General features: G+C 41.2%; 1 protein-coding gene across 1 annotated transcript in view; it reads right to left on the minus strand.

Annotated features, from left to right (window-relative positions):
- phactr4a (phosphatase and actin regulator 4a) overlaps positions 1–22,340 on the minus strand; it is a 37,568-nt gene extending 15,228 nt beyond the window's left edge. Inside the window, exons 1-6 of the mRNA XM_016674487.1 lie at positions 22,104–22,340; positions 16,305–16,472; positions 16,146–16,226; positions 15,527–16,041; positions 14,830–15,430; positions 13,687–14,325 (exon numbers count right to left, since the gene is read on the minus strand). Of these exons, the coding sequence (XP_016529973.1) occupies positions 13,687–14,325; positions 14,830–15,430; positions 15,527–16,041; positions 16,146–16,226; positions 16,305–16,472; positions 22,104–22,161 (2,062 nt within the window). The 5' untranslated portion in view covers positions 22,162–22,340. The remainder of the gene's footprint in view (positions 1–13,686; positions 14,326–14,829; positions 15,431–15,526; positions 16,042–16,145; positions 16,227–16,304; positions 16,473–22,103) is intronic.
- Between the last annotated feature and the right edge of the window lie 3,163 nt (positions 22,341–25,503).

The following is a 25,503-nucleotide window of genomic DNA, read 5'->3' on the forward strand; positions in this document are numbered from 1 at the left end:
TGCTCAAAGGGTTTGGAATAACTCAGAGAAGTGAGAGAGAGAACCACAGCAGCTGGAAATGGAATAAATGTAGTTTTGGTCCCAGTGGAACCGAGTCTACCGGACTATCAGGTGGCTGCTTCTTGAACACCTGACCGTCACATGAGGCTTCTCTCAGGCACTTGCTGTGGGCAGACAGAGTCTCACCTTGTCAGCAGGAGTGAGTTTGGTCCACGGCTTGTCGGCTCTCCGGTCGTAGTCCTCGGCGTGGGTGGACTCCACATACTCATGGAAACGCAGGATCTTCCTGGCCTGCAGCTCAGCCACCGTGGGCCTCTGAGACAGCTGAAAGCAGAAGAACAAGGAGGTTTTAGGGCTCAAGTTCAGGAGAATACTAGCCAAACATACGATCGCTGAATGTCCCCCACCTTTCTGGTGAGCCTCCGTTTGATCTCGGATCGCTCCAGCCGTCGATCCGTTTCGTTCTTGGCTGTGGAAAGGGAAGACGTTTCATGAGAGGGGAAAACAGAGCAGCCAGTCAGGGAGGCTTCACCTGAGCTGCTGTCCGCCGCTGCCATAATGGAGCTCTTTAAGCACTGCCAAGCTCTGCACAAGGAGCCATGTTGTTCTGATCCCAGCTAAACGGACACCGAGGCTGAGCTTACTCTGACTCGGAGCAGGACTCTGATGACTAAACAAACTGCATCTGAAGTAGTTTGATTTTACACAAGCATTTTCCAACAGCTTTAATCGTTCTCCTAAACATGATCAGAGATGCGTGTTATTTCAGCACCAACCTCCCTGTGGGAAGAACAGCACTTTCCTTTCAGCTGTGTTTCTCCACAGCCTGTCTGTGCCTGTCCTGACTGGAGCTCTACCTGATGCTACCCGACATCACACAGCTCCAGTCTGTCCAACTTTAAACACCTTGTTTCCCACCCAGCATCAACTCCAGGCAAGAGAAGCAACTCTTAATCAGTGGAATGATGCTGGATTTTAGCGTAGTAATGCTACAAAAAGACACAATAGTGTCAAGTAGGATTGCTCTAAGTTATTTCACCTATATTAAATCTTAATATCGGAATATATTTTAACAAAAGACACTCGTAATTTCCTTTTGTAGTAGTTCAAACATCAAATACAACTCAATGTGAACAGCCAATCAGCAGTAAGAAAAGGAGATGGTGCTCCTGGATTGGCTGCTTTGCAAACAGCAGCCAGTAGCGTGACAAGCTGCATTACTCTGAGGCATTTCAGATTCTCAAGCTGCAATTTCTTTCAAATATTTTAGCTATACTCCAAGAAAAAGTCGGAATAAATTGGGATTGACTTTCCTCAGAAAAATCTGTGAATCTGGAGTCATGAATAAGAAGAGGTCCACACAACCTCACACTGGTGTGTTGACGGGGCTCCAGACGTTCAAGTATAACTTGTACACTTCATTGTCTATCTTTCACTACAACTCAAATTGATTTAAGCATTTCTGTAGTATTAAAAGTCAACGCAGTGTTACGACAAACTTCTAAAAACAACACTGACGTTTCAAGTGGCTTTCTTGTTTTAAACACATTTACAAAAATCATTATTAATTATTGACAGTAAATCGGAACCTTCTTTGTCAGCTGAATGAAATTGTATTTATTTTTTGACAAAAACAGTGAAAACAGCGACTTGTGACATTAGAAACCGATTTATGTATGTACAGATACTTTAGTGATCTGCAGGTTTCAACAAGTCACATTCAAGACATCTTAAGGTTTTAATTTCAGAAACATGAATTTCAGACTTCTTAAATGTTCGTGGACCCCCGGGTTACATCCTGACCCTCTGGTAAAGAACAGCTCATTTTGACTCGCCTTCACTTAGTAACAGCCTTCATATCAAAGAGTGTCATCAGTCACTATACTCAGGCCAGTGTTTCTCAACCCTGGTCCTCAGGTCCCCCCGTCCTGCATGTTTTAGGTATTTCCCTTCAGCCACACACCTGAATTGTAACAGGTTTCTGTTAATCACCCAGATTGATGGTCATGCAATCATTTGAATTGGCTGTTCTGGAACAGAAGTACATCTAAAACATGCAGAGCAGGGGGGCGGTGAGGACCCGGGTTGAGAAACACTGAGATAGAAGTAATAAATAAATAACTAATAAATTCACTGATTGAAAGAAATCTGATATTTTCGTACTTAATATTACCAAAAGAATGGTAATGAAGGGTAAACTGGGAGGAAAAAATGAAACTATGAAACTTAAGAAGTCATTGAGGAACTGATCTTTTTCTGTAGATGACATATGTAACTGTAATGTGAAGGACAGAAAGTGAGTCTCACCTTGAAGAATGTTTCTCTGCTCCAGCTCTTCCACTGTAGGTCTCTGACTCAGCCGCCTGAAGATAAGCAACATATTTATCCGTCAGTTATACAGTAAGTGAGTTTATCTGTCAAATCAGTGAAGAATGCAACATTAGTGCAGTGCATCTCTGAGGTGGGGAGAGGGGAGTAGAATAGCAAATGGAATCAGGGAAAAGAACTTCACTGCCTTGTGGCAGAGGCAGGTATGTGTGTGTGCGCGGGTGTGTGTGTGTGTTTTACCGTGTGAGCGTGGTGCCGATCCTGTTCCTCACAGCCATCCACTGCTCCCTGTTGTTCCAGGTCATCCCCTCCTGGTTCTCCTGGCCTTCCCTCTGTTCTCGCTCATGCTTCTCCTGCCTCTCCAGCTTCAGAGCCAGTGTGTCTTTTCTCTTCACACGGCTCGCCAGCCCACCTGTCAGACACCAGACCCCCGTATTAATACAGGCAGGAGTGGAGACCAGGCGTGGCTGTTACAGGACTATATATAGGGGCTTACTGCCCCTTTCTTTAAAGGGACAGTATTATGTGATTTCCAGGCACATAGTGTCATTTTATAGCACAAGCAAGTAACTACATTACCTTCAGTTGTTACAAATATGAACTTGAATTAAATTTTACTTTAAATTGGGTCTCTGTCTCTTTAGAAATGCTTCTCTTTTTTTTTTTACTTAACCTTTATTTCACTACATTGAGATTTAAAATCTCTTTTGGAAGATAATCCTGACCAAGACTGGAGGAAGCACACAGAGATAACAGAAAAACTAGAATCTTCATAAATACATCAATTAAAAGATTCCTCAGTCAAAACATTTCCAGACAGATAATTCCATCTGAAACTCAGTAAGAATAGCCTTAAAAACATTCAGTCACAACATGGGTTCATGTATTTCTGCAACAGAAGACTAACACTTGCTGGGAAAGTTCCACCAAGTGTTTGCTAATTGCTGCTGGCTAGTCTGAAGGAGCTGAGTGGGGCCCTCAGAGGGCTGCTCTGTGAGGAGGAAGCTCAGAAGCTTGGAAACTACAGGTCTGAGGAGGAGCTGCGTCTCAAAGGCGGGGCTAGGTTCACCCAGGCGTTTTGCACAGCTGAATGGTTGCCATGGAGATTAAAGGATTTTAAAAAAAATATTCTTGAAAGAATCAATGCAACACTCCAGGTATGTTTTTGATGAGGAAATAACATTATAACATGATGGAAAGCTCAATGAAGATGATTTAACATGATGCTGCCCCTTTAAATGCAACAGTGCAGCTTACTTGCAGGGCCTTCTTCGTCGTCGTCCTCCTCCTCGTCGTCTCTGTAGTGGATGGGCCCATCGGAGTCGGAGTCATCCTCGTCCTCGTGGCCGCCCTGTTCGGGTATAACTGTGACCCTGGGGTCTCCAATCAGGCCCCTCCTGCTGCGGGGTTCCAGCTCTGGCTGCTGGGGGGTCCGCTGAGCTTTCACCTTCTGCAGCTCTTCCTCCATGTCAAAGTCATCATCTTCTGGCCTGGAAAGACAACCGCATCACATGATGAAGATCATTTCCATTCCCTTTCTACTCTGACGGATTTCACATACTAGAATTGAAACTTATGGTCATTTAGTAATCGATTATTCTGACAACTAATCAATCGTATAAAAAAAAAACTGTCACATTCTGCAGATTTTTCTTTTAACCATATAAGCCTTTCTATTCACCAGAACTCCATAACCACTGCCTGTCTTTACTGATTTACATGCTAACAACCAACTTTAACAAATAAAGTGACAAGTCATTAATACAAGACCAAACAATGTTTGGACACTTTAATTAGAATGAAACAACTGAAGTTCAAAAACATTATTTCTATGTTATGTGTATTTTTTTATGTTTGGCTTTTCCTGGTGTTTAGACATTGCTAAAAATGTCCTCCAATAACACATAATTACCTAATGATATTTTCAAATTTCCTGTGAACTTTAAACATTTTTAACTCATAAACACAGTGGGTTGCTGGATGACATTCAGCAACCCACTAATGCCCCTACCACCGGGCTTAGCTGGTTTTCTGGGGGAAACCCTGAATTATTCATATTTATTATTGAGAGAGTGAAATAAAAAAATATTAATAATGAAATGGAAAATGACTATTTTAATTTGACTCTCAGAAAAACGTCCAGTTTCTGCAATAAATTTCTTTACCATTTAAAAAGCCATTCAAATAAAAAACCCAGAACCGTTTCAAACCCAGATCTTCATCTGGGTACCAGTGAGATTGACGGTTACTTACAGCCTGAGAGGTTCGATGGAGATGGGGAGGGAGTGACGCAAGTTCTGCGGCACCTCTTCAGGGTCCTCTGGGGGAAAAAAGAGCATTGAGTGGGCCTTCTGGAATCTCTCAGGGTTGGGCTGGGGTGCACCAGGGCTGTTCAGAGCTCTCTTGATGAGGATGTGCAGCGGGACGGCCAGAGGCTGGCCGGGCGGCTCCGAGGTGGGGCTGGGGAGGTCTGTCTGGGTAACTGGAACGGCCCCAGCAGGCGAGGTGGGAGGTGGAGGGAGCACCTTCACCCTGGGAGGAGATGGGGGTATGTGGGCGGGCAGTGGGAGCGGGGTCTCCACCGTCCTCTGGGGGACAGTCACGTGCATCCTGTCCTCACTGCTTCCACCTTTAGGAGAGGCAGGAGGTGCCGCGGTGTTAACAGAGGGTGGCTCTGGAACCTGAGTGGGGAGGATGGGGTCTACAGAGTAGTGCTTGATGGCGGTCGTCCTTATGGGTGGGGTTGGTGGGGAGCGTTTAGCAGGAGCAATGACGGTGATCACGCTGCCGCTGGCCTGAGAGAACTCAGCTGTGGAGGAAAATAAACAAAGAAAAACAAAAACTTATTAAAGTGTGAAGAAGTGAAGGAAACCGTTCAGGATGTGAAGATGCAGAAGCGACTGGTGAGGTTAGTTCGACGACAAGCAACAAAACTACTGAACTAACAGCTGAGTGAGTAGGTGATGATCGTTCAAGAGCTACACAGTTCACAGCTCGTCATGGTTACAGCTCAATTAAGTAGGACATTCACTTCATTCTAGCGTTTTCCATGCAAGGCCATTCTTTATGTAGAAAACATTAGTTCAACCATGGGGGGGAGGGAAAGCTGAATTATCAGCGGGTGGATGTATGGAGTTAACACTCAGATGACGGGATGGGGTCAAGGGGCTCCGGTGAGCCGCTCGGGCGTCCGGCCCCGATACCTGAGCGGGTCCGGTTGGCCCTGTGGCGCAGGTACACGGGCAGAGAGAGGTAGAGGCCGGCCCGGCTCTGCTCGAGTCCCGAGCCCCTCCAGGGGCACGGCTGCCTGACACGAGGCACCCTGTTCAGGGAGGAAGCTGGCAGAAATGAGTGGAGACGTCAGGGATGGGGCTGGCTTACATTCCATGCTGGGAGATAAACATGAAAACCAGCAGCAGAGGATGGGAAACACCCTGTGTGTCAGAGCACCACACTTATCTCATGCTATCACCAAGTGAAACCTGCTGAAACTCAAACTTAAGAATTTAAGATCTGCATTGTAACAGGAATGTACAATAGAATATACCATATTTTATTTGATATATATTTGTAAGTAAGCCTGGATGATATGAACATACAGTTTTATCCCAATATTTTGTAGCAAAATTTTAATTATAACTATTACTTCTTTTGTAGGTAACTTGTATGATGGTGACTTGTGAAATTAACTGTAGATCTTGTTACATTCAAATTTTACTTAAAAGACAATTAGATTTCCTCTTAGTATTTTTCTCATTTGTCACCATGGGGTCTTCTGTGTCTCTATACTTAGTTCAACTAAGTATAGAGTATTTGATTTCATGCTCTGCTCATTTTCCTTTCAGCTGTATTTCCCTCCATAGCAATGGCTTTGCTGACATAAAATTCTTCACTAGGCCAGACTCCTGTTTGACCATCATGTTTAATCCACAAAACATTCGACTTCAGAGTTTGTGTCACATCAAATGCTGCTCTTAGATCAGTCCTAGCAGTCAAGGGCGTAAATCCCATCTCATTATTGGGAGGGACCATAAACAGGGACATTTTTTAAGAACAATTTTGGGGGGGTCAGCAAAGTTACAGTAAAATGTGGTTTAATTTTTTTTGTGTGTGTATTCAAGCTGCAGGACCAAAAATGACTAGTAAGTAGCAATGAATAACAAAAGTGTTTTTCTCGGTAAACAACCTGCTGAGACCCATAGAAGTCAAACTAAGATTCAAATGTTGCATAAATATGAGTTTGGTTCATCTAATCTCCGCTACACCTTTACAAAAATTTAAGGCTCTGACTAAAAACAAGTTTTAATAAGTAACTCCACTTAATAAAATTCCTCACAAATATTGATTTATTGCAGTGGTTCTCAATACAAGTCATGTGTTATTTAAATTATAACTTAAGTTGCTTTAAACTTTTTTTTTATTTTATTTGGGGTGGGGAGGGAGGGATCATGTCCTGGATGGCTGAGAACCTATAAATATGTAGAAGTTGAATATCTGGGAAGTATCATAACTTAAACTTAAAGGTCAGCACCAGAGTTTTCTAGAAAAATATTCAGATGTTATTTTGTGGTTTTAAAGGCTCTAAGTTGAAGACGGTAAGAAATAAAGGCATAATTATTATTATTTTTTTTACTATCAGCTGCAATCAATCCCCTGCTCTCGGCTCCCATACAGAGCTGTCAGCTAGTGGTAACGCTCAGCCGCTCCCTCCCATTTCAAACTCTTCTTATTAAAGTAAGAGTTAGAGAGCTAAATATAATTGAAATGTTGGCTACCTTCGACAGAAAAAGGAGCCAAGTCTATGAAAGCAATGTAGCAGTTTTGCTAGTTTTGATTTCCAAGGCATAAGGTGGCAGTTTATCATGATTCAGTCAAAGTAATGAAATAACGAACTGTGGACTGATTTTTATTGTCAATGTGTTTCTTCCCATTGAGCAGTGAAAGTAAATAAAACGTGTTACATGTCTTTTTGCTTAAAGTATTTACTTACTGGAAGGTTTTTGGTTAGTGGTGCAGAGCTGCAGCTAACACCTAGCTCCTCACTTCAGCGGCTCTAAAGCAGCCTGTGCCATTTAGCAGCGCTGCTGTTGCTCCTCCTGAACCACTGTTCTAACAGTAGTGAGGGGGACCTAAAAATTAATTTTTATTTTTTCTTATAGACTGCAACAGACTGGCGACCTGTCCAGGGTGTACCCCGCCTCTCGCCCGGAAGGTTAGCTGGAGATAGGCACCAGCAACTTTCCAGACCCCACAAGAGTCAAGGGTGTTAGAAATGGATGGATGGGTGGATTTTTTCTTAGATGAATGACAGATTTACTTCGTTCTTTGTTTGTATTGCCTTTATTATATTGATATTGTTTAAGTCAGGGGTCCCCAAACTTTTTCCTGTGAGGGCCACATAACTTTTCCCTTCTTTGGTGGGTGGCCGGAGTCAGTTTGTAACAGAAAAAGTGTGACGATTGCAGGAGTGCCTAAATGTAAAAATGTATTGTTTTCCAGAAAGCACAATCAAATAACCCTCTCAGGGTTATTCACAGAACAAAAGTCAGGAAATAAGTAACACTATTAATGAAATAAATAATAACCAAATAACCCTCTCTGGGTTCTTCACAGAAAAAAATCCAGGAAGGATTATAGTCCGTATTTTCCGAACTATGAGCCGCACCGGACTATAAGGCAAAACCCCAGTTTTTTTTTTTTTTTTTTTTTAAAAGAAAACCAGTAAACATACACAAATACACCGCAGATATCTCTGCTGCTCCAGGTTTTTCACAACATGCAGCAGCAGCAGAGGGGGGCAAACACCCAAAATTTGAGTCATAACAGGTCAATTGAATAACACATTTATTAGGGTTGAAAAAGAAAAAGTTGCCAAGTTTAGATTTAACTGAACTGATTACAGTAGTTTCCAAACGGTAACTGTAACAGTAAAAGTGCTGATCCTTCGTGTCTGCTACTAGCATGTGTTAAATTAAAATAGGCGCTTTCTTCTGCTTCTTCTTCTTCTGCTGCTGCTTGTTCTTCTTCTTTAGATTTCAACCGCAGCTTGCATCCATTATTGTTGCACTACTGCCATCTACTGGATCCTAATATCTATACCTCAAATTCTCATAATGACCCCAGTATTATTTAAAAAAAACAACTTCTTTTCCCCCTCAATGTGATTTAACTGATCAACAACATTCTCAAATTTAAATTCCCTATTAAAACCTAATTCCGTTTTAATGGGCACTTTCTTCTTTTATTTCCAATTTTGACTTCCAATGATTCACTTTCTGCTAAAGAGCCCCCTGGTGGTTGAAGAAAAATCCACATATAAGCGGCTTATAGTCCGGAAAATACGGTATATGAAAAAAATCTGAATGCTCTCTGGTATTGTTCAGGGGGCCGGACCAAATGTGGAGGAGGGCCGGATTCGGCCCGCGGGCCGTAGTTTGGGGACCACTGGTTTAAATACTAGGGTTTCTTTCATGATTTCTTTGGGGGGAAGGGGGGGCAATTTAGACTTTTCCAAGATTTTCCGGGATTTAAGCCTATGCTAGCAGTAGCAGCACCATNATCATGATTCAGTCAAAGTAATGAAATAACGAACTGTGGACTGATTTTTATTGTCAATGTGTTTCTTCCCATTGAGCAGTGAAAGTAAATAAAACATGTTACATGTCTTTTGCTTAAAGTATTTACTTACTAGAGGGTTTTTGGTTAGTGGTGCAGAGCCGCAGATAACACCTAGCTCCTCACTTCAACGGCTCTAAAGCAGCCTGTGCCATTTAAGCACCGCTGCTGTTGCTCCTCCTGAACCACTGTTCTAACAGTAGTGAGGGGGACCTAAAAATTAATTCTTATTTTTCTTATAGACTGCGACAGACTGGCGACCTGCCCAGGGTGTACCCCACCCTCTCGCCCGGAAGGTTAGCTGGAGATAGGCACCAGCAACTTCCCCAACCCCACAAGGGACAAGGGTGTTAGAAATGGATGGATGGGTGGATTTTTTTCTTAGATGAATGGCAGATTTACTTCGTTCTTTGTTTGTATTACCTTTATTATGATATTGTTTAAGTCAGGGGTCCCCAAACTTTTTCCTGTGAGGGCCACATAACTTTTCCCCCTCAATGTGATTTAACTGATCAACAACATTCTCAAATTTCAATTCCCTATTAAAACCTAATTCCGTTTTAATGGGCGCTTTCTTCTTTTATTTCCAATTTTGACTTCCAATGATTCACTTTCTGCTAAATAGCCCCCTGGTGGTTGAAGAAAAATCCACATATAAGCGGCTTATAGTCCGGAAAATACGGTATATGAAAAAAAAAAATCTGAATGCTCTCTGGTATTGTTCAGGGGATTGGACCAAATGTGGAGGCGGGCCGGATTCGGCCCGCGGGCCGTAGTTTGGGGACCACTGGTATAAATACTAGGGTTTCTTTCATTATTTTCTTGGGAAGGGGGGGGGGGGTCAATTCTAGACTTTTCCAAGATTTTCGGGGATTTAAGCCTATGCTAGCAGTAGCAGCACCATCTGTGTTTTTGGGAACTTTGGTCATGTCAGGAGAGGAAAGCTTGGCAGCTTTGTGCTTTACACTTCTATACAATTTTTTATCTCTACTGAGTCAGTAGAGTCAGTAAAATGTTATTAGCCTTCTGGCTCAGAAGACTAATATCATATGGGTTGGTAACAGAATTGAGCCAGTGGTGAAGATGAACACCATCCAGCCAACCGGCAATAAATTTGCAATTAACCCACTATAGATGGGGGAAAGAAAAGAAAAAAAAAACATAGCTAGCTAGCTAGTAAGGGTGAATTAGCAGCTAGTTAGTGATAACTTTAACCGCAAGTCCCACATCGCAACGAAGATGTCTGCAGGTGACTCAAACTTTTGCCTGATGGAAAAGTCTTGCAAAAAAAATCTACAAAGAATATACAAGATTATGGTCATATGAAGGGAAATATAAGACCTGAGATTAAAGTAGTCAAGGCCAACTTTCCTTTTATGTTATTTGTTTTGTAAAGTCTAAGACCTTTGAATAAGACAATCTCAATGACTTTTATTTTGTATTATTTGCATACCATCATTCCTGTGTATTATTTGGTTTAATTTATTCTAATCTGATATTACTTATGTTGAAGGCATTTCTTTGTAATATTTGTTCATAATAAAGTTATGTTTTGGAAAGGGAAAAAAAATGTAATTTAAATTTTTTAAAGACATTTTAAGGCCTTAATTTTAGATATATTAATTCAAGACAGTTAAAGTTGAGCAGACGGCGAGCTGACAGTAACACTCCAACAGGCTGTTATTGTCACCCTGTGGGTCTCAACCCACTATGCTTTATCTCTCACTGATTTATTACAGATCCTCCCCTGATCCTTCCAACCCAGTTCAGATCTGAACAGGGCCTTTGGATGAGGTGGAACACCTTCATGACGCAACAAAACACATCCAGTTGTCTTTTATTAAATCACTCAGAGAGAAAGTAATGCTACAGTCTCAACCAGCACAGCTTACTTGTTATTTGTAACCGTGTGAAATTGCAACTGCTGCTAGCAAATGGCAGAGGAATGTGTCACTGCAACAGAGGCTTCGTGAGTTTCAAACTAATAACAATGGGGTAAAATGTATATTTCTTTTATATTTCAGATACCTAAGAAGATGCGTTTGACAAAAGAGCAAAGAATTGGATGGCTGGATCGGGAAGCAGTCGCATGGTTGCACGAAACATTAACAGAAAACATGGAACAAGAACACACACGGCACTGTGGCAAAACTTATTTGCAAGTTTCAGAAAACTGGAAATGTTGCAGATCAACCATGAAGTGGTTCAAGACGTGCAGCAGAGTCCCACAAAAATAAAAACATTTGTCCAATCTAAAATGTTTATTTTTTTCTATGTATGGAAACTTACGGCCCACCCTGAATATCAAACATTCATGGACCTGACTTGATCACCTGCTTGTGCGCAATCAAATATCTGATGTTGATCTGGAGGATGAATCTGCCCTCTGCTGTCACACTACAAACTAGAATTACAAGCACCTCTTCACCCAAAGTTTTGGAGTCAGGGAACATTTCTCAAAATAAAATCAATCAGAAGTCGGCAAAACTCTCCGAATGATGGGCAGCAGGAGGAAATTCCGCAGAATGCGCTCCCTCTATGCAGAATGCTCAGAGGGAGCCTTTATGAAGGCCAAAGTTATGAAGGCTTTGGCCTTCATAACTCTTCCATGTTCTGGCAGCTCCCGGACAGCGAGATGTAGTTAGACAAATGGCTGTCAGATTTTTCTTTCACCATTTTATGCACCCTTATGTAAACAAAAGACATTTTGTTTACAAATGTCTTTGTAAGCCTGGCTCTTTATTATTAAATTTAATATAACTTCAGATTTTTGTATAATTTTTGTCCAGGTTAACATAAAAGGTGAGCTATTGTCGTTACAGGTTGATTTTCTAAACTACAGAAAAGTAATTGCTAGAGATGCTCAAATATGAAAAATTGGGCCGATTTTGATATGATAGTTATACTGCTGTATTTACCAATATTTTATAAGTTTTTTTTTTTATTCAATTACTCGATTAATCGTCAGAATAATTGATAGAATACTTGATAACTAACGCAATTGTTTACAAGAGCCCTAATGTGAATAATTTTGGTTCATCAGAATATTCTTATCATTTAAATCTGTCCCTCTGTCTAACTTTCTCCAAGTTACTCAATCATTTTTTTTTTCCATTTTCTACTTATTTTATTGAATTATTATTTTTTGCCTTTCTCTGAACCAATCAGTCTGAAGTTATATCTCTGACCTGTATTGGGGCACTTACTCTATTGTGCTGTATCTTACCTATTCACCTCTAACGAGGTCTGAACAACCTCTCAAGCAGGAGAAGAGTTGATGATCAAAATTAAAATCTAGCTTAAGCTTGTGTAAGACGCTCTGTAAAGTTGACTTTCCTGTTTAGGTGAGAATTTCCTAAAACAGCTGATTTGCAGTAGAGTGGCATTCCAAAAAGACAAATAAAGGTGAAAGAAATCAATTAAAACTAATGTTATCGAGTTTTCTATAATTGATTATTTTATATAACCTTTTCATGTATACTTGTTTCTACATCCAAATCTATTTTTACATATTTACTCATTTTAAAGAATTCCTGAAAGGCCATGCTGAAAGAGCTCAAGAAATAAACAGGAAACTTCTGAAGAATGTGGTGGAGCCAATGCAGCTCGGTGAGGGAGAACACTACACGGTTCCCCCTGAGTATTTATCTCAGTCTGCAGATAGCAGAAACCACAGTTTATGCTGACTGCAACCAAAGGAGGGCTGAGTAATTACTAAAAGAATTATGCTGTTTCTCCCACAAACATTAGGTCTGTTTTACTGAGCAGGTTAAAGAGCAACAGGATTTACTCATGAGCACATTCCACCACAGGATGCTGAATATTTACATTACACTGAAAATAGTCGATTTAGGTGTTTTCTGCTGTCAAAACTGTTTGTTTACTTTCAAGGAATATTTCCTCCACCACCTACAGTTTCATCAGTCATACCAAAACTAATCTTCAGTAACATTTTGTACAAATACAAGTTTTGTAAAGACAGTTGAAACTAGAAGTTTACATACAACATTTCTTTCTCACTATTTGAAGTTAAATCAGACTAAGAACCAGGTCTTTTTATTTGGTGTATTTAAACTTCTGGTCCCAACTGTAAATGCATTTGAGACTCTTATCCTCTGTCATCTTTAATATTGTTAACAGTGCATTATGGTGTGTCTGTTTTAAAAGTAGGAAAGAGATGAAGACTCTCATGCTTTGTAACTGTTCTAAAACCCTCAAAATGATTTTGGACAACTTTGGGAATGCTGAGAATGACAACAAGCATGATGGGGTTTTGCTTTATCACATTGGTACTTTCAGTTTCTAGATGTCAGAGCACAAAGTCCAGAGAATCAAAAACAGTGCAGTAGACAGATTGGATAGCATGGGGTTCCTCAGAGTACAGATCTCTGATGAATTCAAGAAAACATCACTATACAAGATTTCAACAGGTGGCTAAATCAAGAAAACAGATATTTAGTTCAGTATCCAGTCAGACTTCCCTTATCAAGATTATATTTCCATGTGGTCAGTTTGGTAGTACAGAAAATGTTCTCTTACAATTTTGACAGATGTCCTTTCACCTACAAAGTCATAATTTCTTAACTTTGCACACAAGTTGCAATGAGGTTAGAGAGAAGCCAGGTAGTCCATGGCTTATGATAAAGGTGTAATCACATTTGGACTGTTTGACCAACTTCAAAAGAGGACACAAATACAGAGACCAAAGCAACTCATTATAGAGAGGACAGAAAAGAAACTCACCAAGCGCTGCAGCAGTGCTGTTGCGGTTGGTGGGTTTAGGTGGAGGCATAGGAGGTTGCTTGAGGTGTGAAACAACAGGTGACTGCTGAGCATGAGGAGAGACAGGAGGTTGCTGGAGATGTGGAGGGACAGGAGGTTGTTGGACATGGGGAGGGACAGGAGGTTGTTGGACATGGGGAGGGACAGGAGGTTGCTGGACATGGGGAGGGACAGGGGGCTGCTGGACATGGGAAGGGACAGGGGGCTGCTGGACATGGGGAGGGACAGGAGGCTGCTGGACATGAGAAGGGACAGGGGGCTGCTGGACATGGGGAGGGACAGGAAGCTGCTTTGTGTGGGGTGGAACAGGGGGAGGTGCGACAGAGTCTGCTGACACAGCACCAACAAGAGGCAGTTGAGGTGGGTCATCTAGTATGAGAGAGTATGTCCTCGGGGGTTTGGCAATTGCAGCTTCAACAGAAGAGCTGGAGGAGGTAGAAGATGAGGAAGAGGAGGAGAAGGACAGGGTCACACTGGGAGACTTGGAAGGATGACCAGTGGGAAATTTAGGGGGAACCAAAGCTCGCTTGGGCAAGGGTAGATGCTGTTGGGTATCTTGCTCCCGGTAATGGTCAGGGATCAATTGGACACCGACAGATTCTGCAGAGGCGTGGACAGACACAAACATACACAAACAGTCATTAAAGGAAAGATTGACAAGGCTTAAAACACTGAGCTTTGGGAAACTATGTAAACAGGAAGCACAAAAAGCGTCGACACACAAATCAAGACTGAGGCAAAAGCTGAAATGAGGGGACTGGCTTGTAGGATAATCATTAGAGGAGAGGCAACCTAAAGTACACCCATGGCGACAGATCAAAGCAGGATCTTCTTGATTTATTTTGATTAAACAGTGCATTGTAAAAAGTACTCAGACCTTTTGAGCTATTTTTGTACACTTTGTCACATTACAACTACATAGTTGTGAAGTGGAGGAGAATAAACATCTGCACTTGGCTTCTTGAAAGCTAAATTCAAGACTTGAAAATGTTTCAAGAGCCTTAATAATTAGCCCTACTGTGCAACCTTTAGCAACTTAAAAAAGAGAGAGATGGAAGAGTTTGGAATAGGATAATTTTCTGAATCTTATGACAATTTCCTTACCTAAGCGGTCACGGAACTCAACTGTTGGTTTGTGTCTGGGTAGAGTGTCATTATCTGTGAAGATTTGCTGCATAGGAGGTCGCAAGTCCATGTCAGGGACTGGACGGACATCAGGCAATATTCTGTCCATTTTCTCACGTTCATCTCCCTGTTCCTTAATCCAGTCTTCCCGTTTGTCCCTGGTATCACCTCTCTCTACCTGAGCATATTTCCTGTCCCTATCTTCTCTTACTTTATCATCTTTTCTGTCGTCTCTATACTCCTTCCTTTCACGCTCAAGCCATCGCTCTTTGTTGTCTTTTCTTTCTCTGTCATCAAGTTCTCTCTTTTCCTTTTCATACTGCTCCCTATCCCTCCATTCTCTTTCATCACGATCTCTCTTTTCCCTGTCCTCCCTATTCCGATCTTTCCTCTCCCTCTCGTCCCGATCACGATCCCTTCTCTCGTCCCGATCGCGGTCCCTCCTCCCCCTCTCGTCCCGATCACGGTCCCTCCTCTCCTTCTCGTCGAAATCACGATCTCTCTTGTCCCTCTCGTCCCGATCACGATCTCTCCGGTCCTTCTCGTCTCGATCCCTCCTCTGCTTCTCGTCCCGATCACGATCCCTCCTCTCCCTGTCATCTTGATCCCTCCTCTCCCTGGTGTCCAGATCCCTCCTCTCCCTGGTGTCCAGATCCCTCCTCTCCCTGGTGTCCAGATCCCTCCTCTCCTTGTCGTCCCGATCCCTCCTCTCCTTGTCGTCCCGATCCCTCCTCTCCTTGTCGTCCCGATCCCTCCTCTCCTTGTCGTCCCGATCCTTTGTCTCCTTGTCGTCTTGATCCCTCCTCTCCCTGTTGTCTCGATCCCTCCTCTCCTGAATGTCTTGGCTATCTTGGCCATCCCTCTTCTTGTCTTTACGGTATTTATCATCTTGTGTAGAGTCAGACCCTTTTCTTTCATTGTCCAAGGGAATGCGGCTTTGTCTGTCTACATCCACGGGCAACTTTGCATATTTGTCCACATCCAGAGGCGCCCGGTTGGGCGCCTCTGCGTGTCCTCTGAATGTCTCCAATGGTGCTCTGTTGCGACGGTTTTCTCCTTGAGGATGCCTAATGGGATTTGCCTTGATGTCAGCCTGTCGATTTCCCGTTTCTGGCACCCTATCGGCATCTATTGGTACAGGGTGCCCATTTTTAACTGGTGGATCTTTCAGGTCAATTTCATTGTTGCGCCCTAGCCACATGCAGAGGGGGAAAAAGTATATGAGCAAATAACATTTTTTTTTGCAATTAACTTGGAATCACTTTGGAGACTAAAGCACTTGCATGTAGACCTACCATTTTCAGGGATCTCTTTTAAAACTCCTCTAGCAATCAGCTCATTGCGAGATTTTCTGACAGAAATCTTTCTTTCCAATTCTGAAGAAGAAATACCATACAAATAAATTGTTTAATTTACCACACACAAGACACAAGTAACTACTGTAGCAAGCATACCTTTAGATGTTTCAGAGAACTTCTCACTTGGCTTCTTCTTCTTAAATCTAAAGGGCTTGAGGAACTTTCCCATGGAAAATTTGGTTTTGCGCTTTGCTGGGGGTGCTCCTCCTCCAGAGTTTCCTTCTTCAGGCCCTGGTGTGCTCTGTTGCAAGTCGACCTTGTCATCTACCAAGACAAAAACAAAAAAAAAAGTGTTTTTTTATTGTAGTGGCAGACAAAATAAAAGAGACGTGCCACAGCAAAACTGTGAAAAGACCAAGCAATTTCGGTAAAAATAGTGATTTACCTTTGTTTGTGCAAAATATACTAGTTGAAGTAAAGACACCACTGCATGCTTTAAACAGCAGTTTCTGGGATTTTAAAATAAGAAAGTTTGTGTTAGAATTCAGTTTCTTAATTTTTTTTAATACAAAATCCCAATGGACTACTCTGGCACCCCGACCACCGGGCTTAGCAAGTTTTCTGGGGGAAACCCTGTATAGCACTACATAATGTATTCAGTCAGTACAGTGACTAACTGCACACTGAAGCTGCAACACATAAAATAAAAAATTGTTTATGTCTGCCTTTCTTTGGGCTTGGACCTACAATTCAAAGTTATAGGACTTTATGCCCTCCATTTCAGGATGGGCATGGCTGCGTTTTCTAAGCTCAGTCTAAACTCTAATGTACACAAGAAACGGAAAACATTGTCCAACATATTGTATTGTATTTATTAGGACTGAAACGATTCCTCGAATGATTCGAGTACCTCGATTATTAAAATTCCTCGAGGAAAATTTACCTGCCTCAAAGCTTCATTAATTTATGTTTTATTATTTAGTGCACCGTGTTCCAGTCGGAACATTATTTGCGTTGGGCGGAGCTCTGAATTCCGCCTCTGAGTTGTTGACGAAAGCTAAGTGTTAGCGGCATAACGTCCAATTTTCAAGTTCGGCCCGTGGGGATTTTATTGATTGATTTTTGGGGGGACCAATAATCATCCTTAAAATGAATGGCGCAATGCCTGGAATACGGCAGCCTTTCTCCCCTGGGAGCTGCTGGTTGAAAGCGAACGGCTGGAAAAGCACTGCAGGAGTATTTATACAAGTGAGCGGATAGACTGAACACGGCGGGCGGCTGAGTAGTTTGTAAAATTCAGCTTCTATTTAAAGCTGAACTCACAAATACACTCAAGGGGGATACGTAACAGGCATCAGATAAATATGTTACACCAGTTAAATTGAGAATAAATAGCCTATCACTCAATATGAAATTTTGTTGAGCTTTAGCAACAATGATTTATTACAAAACCCACAAACTGAGAAAATAATAATAGTTATCCTGATAAATAAATCAGTAACCCAAAATCCCTCAAAAATAAGTTTAGGTGAGATTTAATTCACTCAGTTCATGTCAGTAAAGAAACCCAAATGGTTAAATGTCCAAATATTTCCGATCCTTTTTAATGTGAATATTGTCCACAAAAGAGTTCCATATCCTGGGAGAATTTTTTCCTGTTAATCCAAAGTCCCAATCCAAACGAAAAATCCAAAGCGTCGAACACCCCTCCCCAAAAAATGAGAAAAAAAGAGTGGTACCACCAAAATCCCCAAAAAGAAAAGTCATGTCCAGATCTCACCAGGAATGTCTTTCTTTCGCCCCCCGGTGGCGTCTTTGTCACACCGTCGGCGTCCTCCTGTAAATTGGCGTCCTCTTGCACCTGGCGACGTTTCCTGGGCACAAGCTCCAATCCAACTCCTAAAGCGCACGATCTGCAGCGCTGAGGCAAACTTTGATTGCTGTTTTATCTCTTTCCTTTGATTCTATCACTTGTTCTAAGCTTTCAGTCAATCCAAGTCTCCCGCTGCACAGATCTGACGGTGAGCGTCTTCCTCTCCGATTGTGCCGCCGCGCGCCGACGCACACGCCCCTTTTTATACACTAATCTCAGCCACACCTAAAAATCAGCATGACCTGCCCAAAAATCAGTTTTAAAAGTGGAAATTCGGAATAATTTTACAATGAAATAACAGCAACTGTTATACAAATCAGATGATACATTTACTCTTCAATGAATTTATCCAGGAAAAAAAAACAAATATAGTGGTTATGTTACAAGTTGATGCTTGTTGTGTAAGTGTAGCTTTACGGAGAAACCACACAATAAATTTCATATCATCCCGGTCTGAACAAACGGGTGGCGGAGCGCATTGTGGTGGTACGTAGCTGGTAGATGAGTTTCTGAGTGTGACGAACGAAGGTGCCGTAAATATCCTGTATTGTTCCCTCCCCCATTCTTACTTTCGTCCCGTGGTCTACCGGTCAACCGGTCATCTCCCCCCCACTTATGCTGGTCTGTACCCTGGTCTATTTCCTCCCCTCTACCCCCCATCTTACATCCGTTCGTTCGCTCGCTCGCTCGTCTGCCCCCCATTAAATGATGAGCTTTTGTCAAAACACCCGGGTAGTTAATCAGGTAAAGGAACAATTTTCTTGAAATATCTTCATTTTTTTCATTTTTATGTGTTTAAGATTATTAGAAAGTTTAGAATCAACACTTTCAGAATCTGTACAAAAACTCAAAACAACCTGGGGAGATTTGTTCCTGGTTTTGTCATGGCCAGTCAAATGTTTACAGCTCCTTCCCCTTACTGGAATGTAATAGACAAACATTTATTTCTGTTGTGATTATGACAAGGTAAAATCTGAGAAGTACTGTATCTACAATACTTCTCAGAATGTTATACAATGTATTGTATAACATTTTTATAACACAACTGTCCGAGTGAGTACAGCTATGGTAGTTCAAGAATTCAATCTGGAGTCCATGGTTAGAGAAGAGGCCTTGAATAAAACTAGTGTGGAGAAAAAAGAAATCTCTCCAACGGTCGTCTAAAAGAAAACAATGTAGCATAGGTTTGTGTAGCAACAAGAAAACAAGATTTCACATTTAGCCAAGACTTAAGCTGCTAACTTACCCTTATTACCAAGTTTTCAATTGCCATTATTATTTCTTTAAAATAAGCTTAAGAAAAATAATTCAACGAAAAGAACCAGATTAAACGCAGGCTAAAGCAAGAAGGGACATGAATGCTACGGTAAATATGACAAAAAAAAAAAAAAAAAATTCTAAAGACGGTCTTAGGCTTAATTAGAACCGTAATCAAGCATGTGGGTGTGAAACCACTACTTAATAGCTCTGTGTAACACAGAACAAGGCAGTGAGTACTGAGTCACAGCTCCAAAGTGGAAATCCCTACTGGGCTTGTTACTGCACGGTTGGGTAAAATCCCACAACAAAATGACCTTGAACTGTTGAGCAGCTACAATCAAATCTGTATTTGTTACTTTTAAAGTAACAAACACAATTTCTTAATCAGGATTTCGTCCAGTGTATTACAAGTATGCAGATTTTATTCATTTATTTTATTTGCCCAAAAAACCTATCAAAAAATACAAATGAGTTTAAAGAGCATCTGTCAGTGGTAATTCCTACTACAAATTTGAGTGAGAGTTAACATTCTACATCTGGTGTCAGGATTTTTACTCTACCTCTTTTATTCACTTTGGGAAAACAGATCATTTCAGTTTTCATTAGTTTCATTTCATTTCATCCACTTCTATATCAAATAAATATATAAAAAAAACTCAATATCCATAATAATCATTTTTTACTTTATTGTGACTTTTTGATGTCCTGAAACTAAGGCTAGTGAAGGACTGCAGATCCATGATGGACTAAAACATTTAAGTGAATCTGTTCCACCCTGCTATGGCAGCTTGAGAAGTCTTGGCCTACACTGTACAAACTGAGGATTGAGTCAATATTTGGCCCTAAACTTCAACAAGAAGCATACACATATATAGATCTCAGGTAGATCAAGAAACAGCGACTGTTTTGTCAATAGTAGACTATTTGTAAACTGTGATCATGTGGACTCAGAAATCAGATCAACTACAACTTTTGCCAATTGATCAAGCCATAAAAATTATTATTTCTCATTATGTTTTTAGAACATAAAATTGTGCTGGTACCCTCAGTGATAAATAAGTAAAACAATAAAACATATAATATCTGCTGCTAAAGTCTCAATTGGTCTTTAGGGTTTAGCAAATGGGTGTGAGTGTGTCTGCAGGGAGGCAGAGAGGATGGAAGGTGGACAGATGTTTCACAGCTCTTGGGAAAAAGCTTTTCCTTAGTTTGTAGTCTTTATGCACCTGTACTGTTTCCCAGATGGCAATGGTACAAACAGTTTGTGTCCTGGCTGTTTGGGATTAGCAGCAATACGGCTGACCTTCCTTTGCAGTTTCCCAGCTTATATTAAGTCCAAGTTCAGTAACTGACCCCCAACAATCCACTGGGCAGTTTTCACTACCTGGGCCAAATCAGGTTACCATAACATCCACTAGACAATATTAACAACAAGAATGATGGCCGTTTGTCTGCCCTGCTATCCCAAATGTAAAAGTGTGGAGTTTGATTAACTCTCTTGGGATTTTAGCTAGATCTATGTACTTTAATTAGACAAGACAACACTACTGTCAGAAACAAGCATCACTAGTGCAACAAAGGACGTAGGAAAGCTGCCATGCTTACTATTGGTGGAGGTCCCATTATACTTGTTTCTCTTCCACACACCACAACAAAAGAGCATAACATCCTAAACTCTTTAAACTACCACAATCCAGTGGAGTCTAACAGAAAACTCAAAATGGGTGGTCCCCAATTATGTTAATGGGATAATGATTGAAAACATAAGTCTATAGAAAAACATGGTCACTCCAGTCCCTAGATCTCAATCCTTTAGAAAACTTGAGGGCTGGACTGAAGAGAAAAAGAACATAAGAGAGAACCCAGGACTGTAGAACAGTGGTGTCCAAAGTTTGTCCATAATCATGACACAAGCTGCGTTTCTACTGCAAGTGTGCTCAAACCTATACCTATGTTCTGCTAATGTCGAAAAAACACATACAGCTACAAATACCTTTTTCCTCCAAAGACCGACCTCACAGTGTCAAAAACAAAGAATGTAGGAAAGCTGCCATGGTTCCCTACATGGCATCTTTGCAACTCATCTGAGCTCAGATGAATTAGTTCTAATAATCTGCTTGCATAAACCATCTCTGTTAACAATAGAACATGCCCCTTCTCCTGTCAACACTCAGCCATTTAAACGCAACATGCGATAAAACATCAACACTGCAAAGACCAGCTGGCACTTATCTAACTCCCTGCTGGCCTACGGTCAGGCTCCGACTGACTCATGCCAATCACATGACAAGCTGAAACCAAATATGCAGAATAGCAAACCAAAGTCAAAAATACACCGGCAGTTGGTGAGCAAATATGTAACCAGGACAATGTTGTAGAGTAACAGTGAAGTTTCACAATCCTTTTCAACTTCGACACAGTCAGGAAATATACAAGTGGAATATTACTAGTCGACAAAAATCATAGAATCCGCTTTATTTAGAGCAGAAGTGTAGATGTATAAAAACAGGTGAGGTAAAAGTATGAGGATGGTGGAACAGTGCAGGTCCTTTACTGCTGCTCTAAAAAGACCAAGAGTGGTGTGCAAACAGAGAGAGGTTTGTGTGGTTTGTGGATTTCACAATCACCACATTCCATCTGCATGCATTCTTCTCCACCTGCCTGTACCTGCCACCCTCTCGCTCCCCCTGCATTACAAACACCTGCTTGTCTCTAACCTCCTGATGGCTCTGAGATCTGCAAAGATGAATAAAAAAAAATAATACTTGACCGCTTGTTTCCTGGTCTGTTGCATTTACGTCCCATCACTTTCTCAGACTTACCAGCTTGGCGTGTGGCCGGTTGCTGGGCCACGGTCTCGCTGCTAGCATTTTGTCCCATGTTAGGGCCTGTGTCCCCACCGGCCGGCCAGGCACTGCCTCCCTGAGGCCCCGCGGGAGGAGAGGAGAATCTTACTCCAACTCACTCTTCTCCAAAGCACACCAAACTACTGTAACTACTGTCTTGACTGCTCACTCGAGGCGGTTAGTGTCTCTTGGCTGTAGAGTCCAGCACCTCCCCCTTTCTTCAGCTTGAGTTACTTGTTCTCTCCTTCCCTCCCTGCTTCCTTCGTCTCCTTGCTTTAAAACACAAACACGCTCCCTCTCTCAGCATTTAAGTCCCTCCCTTCATGGAGATCTGGCTTCATAAATAAGGTACACAGGAAAGGTAGACCGAAAGAGATGGAAGTCATTTCTAAAAGTGGATTTCTCAGGGGCAAAGTTCAAAGCAGGCAGGCTTTGAGGTTCGACTGGTCTGACCACCAGGCCTTGTGGGATTTGCAACATATTGACCTCCCCCACTTTTCCATGCTACATGTTCTCTACTGTTAGCACCCTCTCACTGAGGGACAATAAAGGATGGGGTCGGACCCTGCAGGCTGATGTAATCTGAGAAGCACAAGGTGAGCCAGACTGAGGTGGAGTGCAGTGACAGAGAACAGGAAGTGACACAATGTAGGTGTACTGTGACTCTGAGGATTGTCCTTATAAACCGAGTGTAAAATAATGACTGAAGGTCTTATGTTAGCAACATGAGTATGAGATGAGATGAAACTCCTACTATGTGATAACTAGAGATGCAATATTAATACCTATATCGGTCCTGATATTGGAAAAAAAATTCTAGATCGGATATCGGTGACAATGTACCTGATCTATAAGGGCAGATCTATTCAGTCTATAGTTCTATGCTTTGTGCTATGGGTAATGTCATGTTTTATTATTAATTTTACATTATATTTAGAATTCCTAATCGCACTTTCTGAATCATTTAAAAGAAGGGTTGTGGCAGTTTAATTTATACAAGATAGTCAACCTATTGTTTTAGTCAGTTTCAGTTTCTTTATTATTTATTTTACATCAGGTGTTCTGCTTCTAATTGCACAGACTGAACAAATTAAAGTTGTTTTGTTTGACCAAGCTTGTGCAGCTATTGGTGGATTTAAGTGTGATGAACTGGTGGAGAGTAAGCACATTAATTTTTAATTTAGTACATTGATGTCTATGTTTTTTTTTAAATAAATCTTTTAAGTCAATTCAGGTGTTTTTATGTATCGGATCACTATCAGCAGATACTAAACCTCAGATATGCGTCTCTGAATCGGAAGTGAAAGAAGTGGATTCTCAAGATAACCTTGAATAAAAACATGACTGCTTCAGGATATTTATATGAAAACTGTACAACATGACCTAAGTGGTTGTATTTAAATTAAAAACAAAGACACAGTTATTACAATCTGAATAAAAGAAGACTTTTAAACAAGATATATTATTTTACCTTTTGTAGTTTTGCACATAATGTTTGAGTTCTTTAAAAAATTGAGTGTGAAACACATTCTAACACCTTTGTTCTGTTAAATCACAGCAGTTTGTTTCATTTGTGAAACCGAATAACAATAAACACTTTCACATGTTGAAAGTATTTTTTTAGCAACAGATGTATCTTTTGCTACAAAAGATCAAGTGTTCACTAAAGGAATAACATTATGGCATTTTAGGCAATACAATGCTCAGATTTTAAAAGGATTTTTTTTTCATCTTTTAATGCATTTCTTGTATTGTATAGAAATGTTTAAGTATTAAAATCAAAAATATGTTGAATGTGCCAATTATATTTATCCAATTAATCAAGAATTAATTAATAGTCACAACTAATAATCGTTGGTACCATAGTGTCAAATGGCAGCAATTACCCAATCACTGAACCAGGACCATGTCCATCAGAGAAAATAGATTATATCAACACATTACAGCAGTAAAATAATTACTTTGTGAAATGCAGCATTTATTAATAAAAGATAAATTAAATTGTAAGTACACCTGACTGTTTTTTATAGAAGCTAATAAAAGTGAGACCAACAGAGAAAACAGTACAGTACATTCTCTTATGGTTCTATTTATCATCTGGATCAAGTTATACTCTTGCTCCCTCTACAGGCCATTTAAGGTACTGTAATACAACGGCATGTCTATGACTCATGTACGATCACAAGGCAGCAATCAAGACAACAGTCCAATAACACCAGGGTAAATAAAGAGAGATGATGGGCTTTTATTGTGTAATTTATGTTTCCATGGCTGGAAACCTGTTTGCTCTATTTAAAGAGGAGTAGCAGGCAGACATTTCAACAGGCTCCTCTCAACAAAGCCCGAACCTGGATCTGTAAGCACAACTGTGTTTAGATCAGAAAGGTCCCATTTCACACAGAGCTCAAGAAGAAGTCCAGTTTATTTTTACTGCTTGGCCACACGTGCAAGCAGAGATGAGTTCCCTAAGCTGTCCTCAGTGAGGCCCTCTTAGTACTAAAGCGCTTTTGGCACCCTGCCCCGCCTCCTCATGGTGCTTCTGGAGAAAACACAACGAACAACCAACCAGCAACACTGACTCAGATCGTATACTCTTCAACTGCAACAGGTACAAGCCAAGAACATTCCACATGTGACATTCAGGAAACAGGTTTACTTACAAATATGTTGAGACTGCATAGCCATGTCAAACGTTGCACCACTGCTGCCTCTCCTGCACTGTGGCAGTGAGCCTCAGGTAATGTGAGTGTGCACAGATACTTAGAGCTTGTTAAATGATTGAGGTCAACAGTGAAATAGATTCAAGGCTGTGTGACTGTAAGGGAAACCAGCGGTGTTGCTACAGGTAGGTGTGTGTGTTCAGGGTGAGGACCGATCAGGAGGTTTCAGTGATAAAAAGGATGATGCGTCACACAGTCAACCCTTAAACCCTCACCCCACCGCTCACATCCCGTATTCTGCTCAGACACATTGAAAACAGCAAGGAATCTCACAGCAGCAGCAATGAACAGCTTCCAATGCATGAAGATGCAGAGTGGCTTATTGTCAACTGATTAATAAACATCAAAACTCCATTATGTCTGCACTGCATGCGGTGGAAAACCTTAATGACATTTTAAAACTAAAAACATGATGAGTCAGATTACTCTGGACTATCTAAGGGTGGTGGTACAGCAACTATTCATAACACCGAATACCATCGAACAAGCAGAGACAAAGCTCCCCTAGCAACCTAAAAAAAGGAAGAGGTAACTTCAACTTTCATTTTAGGAAATTTGCAACCCAAGAACCAGAGCTTTCCAGAAGCTAAAACTGATTGGTTGCGGACACTGCCTCTAGTTCCTGATGAAAGAGAACCTTTCTGATGGAGGGTTAT

This window comes from Poecilia formosa, unplaced genomic scaffold (assembly GCF_000485575.1).
Source record: "Poecilia formosa unplaced genomic scaffold, Poecilia_formosa-5.1.2 Scaffold96, whole genome shotgun sequence".
NCBI classification, from domain to species: domain Eukaryota; kingdom Metazoa; phylum Chordata; class Actinopteri; order Cyprinodontiformes; family Poeciliidae; genus Poecilia; species Poecilia formosa.